The sequence below is a fragment of the Cololabis saira genome, chromosome 24, assembly GCF_033807715.1.
Source record: "Cololabis saira isolate AMF1-May2022 chromosome 24, fColSai1.1, whole genome shotgun sequence".
In the NCBI taxonomy this organism is placed as follows: domain Eukaryota; kingdom Metazoa; phylum Chordata; class Actinopteri; order Beloniformes; family Belonidae; genus Cololabis; species Cololabis saira.
The window spans coordinates 19752584-19760047 of NC_084610.1; the positions used below are offsets into that span (position 1 = coordinate 19752584).

General features: G+C 40.6%; 1 protein-coding gene across 3 annotated transcripts in view; it reads left to right on the forward strand.

The window, feature by feature from the left end:
* Positions 1-2482, forward strand: part of dmd (dystrophin) — a 361679-nt gene extending 359197 nt beyond the window's left edge. For all 3 annotated transcript variants that reach the window (XM_061715918.1, XM_061715919.1, XM_061715920.1), the window contains one exon: positions 95-2482. In XM_061715918.1, coding sequence (XP_061571902.1) covers positions 95-213 — 119 coding nt within the window. In that variant the 3' untranslated portion in view covers positions 214-2482. The remainder of the gene's footprint in view (positions 1-94) is intronic.
* Positions 2483-7464: the final 4982 nt, after the last annotated feature.

The window sequence follows — 7464 nt, forward strand, 5'->3', positions numbered from 1 at the left end:
ACTTACAAGCCTGTAGTCAGTCTATCAGGATTTGTGAATGTACTGTAGTTTTTGTTTGCATTTGTGATCATATTTCCCTCTTCTCTCTCCTAAGGTCCCAGCATTGGCAGTTTGTTCCACCTGGCTGATGATCTGGGCCGCGCCATGGAGTCACTCGTCAGCGTAATGACGGATGAGCAGAGCGCCGAACGGCAGCAGGCCCTGACTTTCTGATTCCGCCCGATAACCTTTCCCTTCAGCGTATGGCATGCTTTTCTAGTCAAAACAACTGGATTAAGAAAAGTTTACAAAGAGAATATAATGTCTATTTTTGTGAATGATTGTTGTTCCAATAACTTAGATTTCAGTAGTTTCTTAAAATGCCCTAAGGTTGTTAACTGAAGCTGGTTTTTAAACTTCTATGCAATTGTATGAAACAAGTGGGTTTGGGAAACAAATAAAGATGAGATGAAAATAAGTATGTTCAGTATGGTCGTATGTTTGCTATCTCTTTCTAATTTGTGAAACAGCTAAAGAACTACAGACATTTGTATCAAAATATTGATTGTAATAAGGCTGTTTTCTCATAGGAAATTCAAAAAGCAGCGTGTTTGAGTCTATGTAAATATAGTAGGTGGTGCGGAATATTACATGGGCTATGGGTGGAAAACCTCATGTTACAGTATATTTAAAATTTTCATTCAGCAATCCGTTCAGCCATCCGTCCTTATCAATGACAGCCGTTTTTTGTGAAAGTGCACTATGCTGGGCAAAAAATTCTATCTGCTCAAATAGACACTGTACAAGTCATTAAACCACACAATTATATTGTCAAAACTGTGAAACATATTCACGACTCCGAGTTCCTCCCGAGTTTAAATAATTTGACAGAATTCAACATCACTTGGATACCAATTTAAATAACATTAATGTGACCCGACAGCATAAAACTATTTTGTTACTCAGTCAGTGCAGCTATGGATATTTGATCACTATAAATTATTGATAAACCATGTATGAAGAAAATGTCAAAGCTAAGACATGAGTTGACAGAATTCTTAGTTAGACAAAGAACAATAATCATTGGCCCGTTCATTCATGATTAATGATTAAATCTGTTAAATATACTGCCTGTCACATGGTATTGTTGCAAAGAAAAAGTGGATGTAACATTAAATAGTTAACAACAGCAGGGTAAAACACATTTTGCATATACCACTTATGTCCTGGTGTCAGTTTTTGCATGAAGCTGACGCATTAAAGCAAAGTTTCTAAGGGGGAGGATGTAAGTGATGAGTTGGACTCGAGCAGATCTGAAAGTAACCTCTTAATCATTTCAGTGAACATCTTTACTTTCTTTCCAAGAAAAGATTTTAAGCATCTTTGTATACAGCGTTAAATGGCTGTGAAATTAGATTTCTAGAAACTCCTAAATATGCACAGAATATTTCTTGCATTAATACTTTAATTTTAGTGTAATGAAAGGGACAATTTCTGTCAGCTCTGCATTGGGCATTGATGAAAACATAAAAGCACAATTGTTGCACTGACCCTCATTAAGGATTTGATTACATTTTTTATTCCAGATGCATTTTCAGTGTCTCCTGACAAACATATGCAGCGTCCAAGTAGACCCTACATTAGTTTACCAGTTGACAGCTTCTTTTTGTCAACACTGTAAGAGGAACAAAAGTATTTTGATTACAAATGAAGCAATACCGTGTTATAATGCTGCTAGTTTGAGATTGTTAAGATTTATCCTTTATGAATGAGAACAGTTTCTACCAAGAAACATTTGCATTTTTAAGAGGCCTGGGGAATATAAACTCTACCTCGTTGAATTTTTGAAGTTCAAAGGCAGTTTCTCTACTGTAATCAGTTCAGCTCTCTCAGATTGATGTTTATTAACTGATTATTGCTGCCCGATTGGTTTATGTCATTTATTGGAGTTAGTCCATACATGTTCTCTGCATTGTAGGAACTTCCAGGCCGAATGTTGAGATGCATTCATTGTATTTTTCAGTCTATAAGAGACTGTGACTCAAGTAAAAAAAACACAAATCTGATTATTCTGTGCATTACTGTCAAAAATGAAACATACTGGGGGGATACTGTTTTTTTTAGTGTGTGTGTGTGTAAGAAGTGTTTGTTTTAGTCTAGTGTTACGTTTTTGTTAAAAGGCAGTTTTGATGTGTGAGATGCTCAAATATTAGCATGTGTGACCAAAAAATAATAATAATAATTAATTTATATTAAAGGTGGATCACCGTTTGGCATCAATTTCTTGCAGCATGATTCATGATTTATTTTGTTTCTTTCCTGTTGATCCAGACAGTGAATTTAATTTGATTTGTTTGGATTTGATTTCTAACTTTTGTGTCACTCATCATTTTTTGATAACAAGTCTGTATTTCACAACATATCAGACTCCACCAAATGTATGCCTTACTACTGTATTAGAAAATGCTTTACTGTATATCAATAAAGCACGCAGTTATGTTGACTGGTCTCTGATTCATTTGAGTTTCAGAACAGAACAGCGTGGTATCGCCCAATGGTGACAAATTTGGGTCTTAGGTTCCATAAAAGCTTGTAGTCAGTTTTTCATAAAGACATATGGTTTCTAGATCTTTAATGTATGTCAATTCAATTCAGTTCAGCTTTTAATATAGTGCCAAATCATGACAACTGTTGTCTCCTGGCACTTCCAAATAAGTCAAATTATTACAAAGCTACCTAAAATTATGATAATTACATGCTTTAATAGCGGGGCAGCACGTTGGCTTAGAGGTTAGCACTGTTGCCTCACAGCAAGAAGGTCCCCGGTTGGACTCCCAGGCCCAGCAGGGTCTTTCTTTGTGGAGTTTGCATGTTCTCCCCGCGCTTTCTTCCAGGTACTCCGGTTTCCTCCCACAGTCCAAAAACATGCATGCTAGGTTAATTGGTGATCCTAAATTGCCCGTAGGTGTAGGTGTGAGTGTGTCTGGTTGGTTGTCTGTATATGTGGCCCTGCGATGGACTAGCGACCTGTCCAGGGTGTAACCCCTGCCTCTCGCCTGAAAATAGCTGGGGTAGGATCCAGCAGACCCCCGTGACCCTGCAAAGGATAAAGCGGGTATAGATAATTACACTAGGAGCAGTAAGCTGCCATTTTTCTGGCACCCTGCAAGTAGTTGCTCAGGCACCGACATCTGTTGCACACCTGAGCACTTGAACCTGGGTCCTCATTCTTCAATGCCATATGCATTCACCTCCGTTGAAAAAGATCTATCTAATATCTAAATTTATGTTGTTAAGGAGTCTTCAACACATCGCCCAGATTGGCGTCACCGGGGCCCCTCCCTGGGGTTGGGGCTCGTAGGCGAGCGCCTGGTGGCCGGTCGGGTTCAGCCCAAAACGGCGACATGGGCCCACCTTCCCGTAGGCCCATCGCCCGCAGGAAGAATGATGATAGGCTGGTGCCATGTGGACTGGGTAGCAGTCGTGGCGGGGTGCCTCGACGACCCAATCCCTGGACCAAACCCTCTCAGTGGGGACATGGAATGTCACCTCGCTGGGGGGGAAGGAGCTGGAGCTTGTGCGTGAGGTTGAGAGATACCGGCTAGAGATAGTCGGGCTCACCTCCATACATAGCTTGGGCTCTGGAAACCAGCTCCTTGAAAGGGGCTGGACCCTCCACTACTCTGGAGTTGCCCAGGGTGAGAGGCGGCGGGCTGGTGTGGGCTTGGTTATAGCCCCTCAGCTCAGTCGCCATGTGTTGGAGTTCACCCCGGTGAACGAGAAGGTCGCTTCCCTGCACCTTCGGCTCGGGAAAAAGTCTCTCCCTGTCGTTTGTGCGTACGAACTGGACAGCAGTACGGAGTCCCTGGGAGGAGTACTGGATAGTGCTCTGACTGGGGACTCCATTGTTCTACTGGGGGACTTCAACGCTCAATGACAGTGATACCTGGAGAGGCGTGATGGGAGCGGCCTCCCGGATCTGAACCCGAGCAGTGCTCTGTTATTGGACTTATGTGCCCGTCACAGTTTGTCCATCACGAACACCATGTTCAAGCATAAGGGTGTCCATCAGTGCACGTGGCACCAGGACACTCTAGGCCAGAGGTCAATGATCGACTTTGTTGTCGTTTCATCTGCTCTTCGGCCGTATGTCTTGGGCACTTTGTTAAAGAGAAGGTCTGAGCTGTCACTGGCGGAGGAGGAAGTTGGACGGACGGGGCAGACCCAAACCTATTGTCTGATGGGAACGTCTGGCCAAGCCCTCTGTTAGGGAAGACTTCAACTCTCAACTCCGAGATAACTTCTCCCAAATTACAAGGGAGGCTGGGGACATGGAGTCCGAGTGGACCATGTTCTCTGCCTCCATATCTCTGGTACCTGTCGTGGCGGCAACCCCCTAACCCGGTGGTGGATACCAGAATTAAGGGATGCTGTCAGGCTGAAGAAGGACCAAACATGTTGGCCTGTGATACTCCTGACGCAGTAGATGGGTACCGGCAGGCCAAGCGAGCTGCAGCTCGGGCAGTTCTGGAGGCAAAAACCCGGGTCTGGGAGGAGTTCGGTGAGGACGTGGAAGAAGACTTTCGGTCGGCCCCGAGGAAATTCTGGCGGACCGTCGGCGCCTCAGAAAGGGGAAGCAGTACTCTGCCAGCACCATTTACGGTGCAGGTGGGGAGCTGTTGACCTCGACTGGGGACATCTAATTACCAATTCATGCGTTATGTATCTCCTAGGCTAGATTACTGTAATGTATTACTAGCAGGAAGTAATTTGCTGAATAGGCTCCAGCTGACCCAAAATGCACCAGCGCGAGTGCGCACAGGAATCAACATTTGCCCATTTTAGATTCCCCTCCTTCTATCCTGCTCCACACAGCTGTTGACCTTTTGTTATAAAGCATATCATGTTGGAATTTTTCCATGACATCAACTTCAAACTCACCACAAACAATTTGGACCCAGAGCTCATTATGTACATTTCATTCAGATCAGTTAAACGGTACATAGGCTATATAGTAACATTTTCAAATTTTGGATACAAAACATAATCAGTGGCCATTATAGCATTTATAGGGCCTGGAGCCCTGGACCCTTTGCTGTAACAATTCAATTCAATTCAATTCAATTGATATAGCGTCTATTATAACAGAAGTTGTCTCTAGGCGCTTTCCAGAGACCCAAAACATGACTCCAACAAAGGTCTTTTAACTAAGGTTTCCATTTTTTTAAGGTCTTTTAACTAAACCATATGTTCTTTATTCTGGCCCAATGTTGATGTATATCTTTGCAGCATGAACACATCTGCAGTGTAATAGTCAGTAATAGTCAGGAAAAGTTCTAGGGCCACCTGTTGGCAACAGGAAACATGTTTGTGATCTGTTCTGCGTTTCAGGCCTCATATTCCCTGCATGTGATTAGAGTCCACCCCTAAATAGATCAATATGCTCATATTTGCAGGATGTCCAAGTAATCCTGCAAATACGCCATACTCACCATGTGGTGAAAAGAAGAAAGTAGATTAGAAAGTAGATTAGCTGCTCTAACATATTTTCTTGTCTTGGTTCTATGAAGCAGAGCCGATTATTCACACCTTGAAGAAACATTGTTGTGAACATTGTGACTGTGCATTACTGTAATGTGTTGGTGCTGGCAGCACATGAAAATGTATGTTTCGTTGTGAGACCTGGGAATCCCTACGAGATCATTCGGAACAGATCCATATGCTCATATTTGGTCATACTTTTTTTCATTGGAATGGTCTCTTACTAAACTAAGCTATCAAATTACATAACCTGATGAATGTATGTGATTTTAAGGGTTTAAAGTAAAGCATGATTGAGTAGGCATAAAACTTTTAATGGGATAGTATATGTCAGTAGCACAATCTGTAGTTGGAACTTTTATATTAATGTAACAGAGAAGGTTTATCAGCGCTAGCCATTACAGTAAGAGAAAGCACAACAGCAAAAGCAAAAATTACAACAACAAAAGAAAAAAACAACGGCAAATAAAAAATCACAACAGCAAATTAAAAAAACAACTACATTAAGCGGTTGTAACTTTGCTTTAGCATTTGTGTTTTTTAATTTGTGGTTGTTCTTCTGCGTTTGTTGTCGTGTTTTTAGATTTGCCGTTGTGTTTTTTCTTTTGTTGTTTGTGCTTTCTCCTCTGCTGTTGTGTTTTTGATTTGGCGTTGTGCTTCCTCTCTTGTGGTTGTGATTGGCACTTCAGGGCCACCGTACTATCTGTGTTGTCTGTCTACTGTGCATGCTCCCAAACTACTGTGGCAGGCTGGGAAATGTGGTTTTCATGTCACTATCCTATCCAGAAACAAATCCATATTCTACCCTCACTGGTTTTCTAATAACATTCTTTTGGTTGGTCAGCTGTTTAATTCAAATGGCTCACTCTTGACATATCAAGAATTTATGTTGGAATTCAAAATTATTGTCCCCGTTAAGGAATTTAATGTCATTATAAATGCAATCGCTACTGGAATCGTTTTTATTTAAAAGTACAGCGGGACAGAACTTAAATTTGTCTTTTAATCCGACCAAACTTGAAATTGGTGAGATTTGTTTCTCCTCAAGACGCAATAATAATCATCATTTACGTGCATTGTTTCAGAAGGATGTTGTATCAATTCCATATGTGGTTTCTTATTGGAATAACTTTGTCAACAATCTTGACTGGAAAACGATTTGGTCATTACCTGCAAAATACTTAATTACTCTTTAATCTTAATCTTTTAAAATAATTCACAGAGTCTACCCATGTAAAGTTTTTCTTCAATGTTTCAAAAAAGACATAGACATTGTCTGTTGTTTCTGTGAAGGATCAATGAAGATGTTTTTCATTTATTTTGGAGTTGCTCATTCACTACAAAATTATGGAACAATATCTGTAATTTGATTTGTGTTTGTGTTGAACCATATTTCTCCCTTTGCTTTGAACATGTATTGTTTGGCTTCATTGACTATCCATCTGAAAAAAAAATGTATATCATTAATCTTATTATATTATTGCCAAAATAGTTTATTCACAAATCCCGTTATATTAATCAAAAGCCTCTTTTTTGTATTTTTAAAAATGAGGTCAAACAATATATCAAAACTATTAGTCTCTCCACCAATGCAAAGGCCATCAAGGTTTGTGTCTCTTTTTAATGTATTTCTGTAGTTCATTGTGTCCTGATTTCCCGCCGCTGAGTGTGTGTCGCCCCCTGGTGGTTGTGTTGTGCTGTTTGCACTTTGTCTTTCAATAAAAATAAAAAAATACTTAAAATTTCCAATTACTCCCAAAGCAAAAGAACTCCATTCTAAAACCTTAAATGGTGTATACCCACCCAGTGATTTGTTGCGACAGCGATTTGGTATTGAAACTAATAACTGTATTTTGTGATAAATGTGAAACCACTCATTTATTTTTGAATGCATAAATTCTAATACCTTTTGGCAGGATATACATGACCGGCTTCACCCAAAGG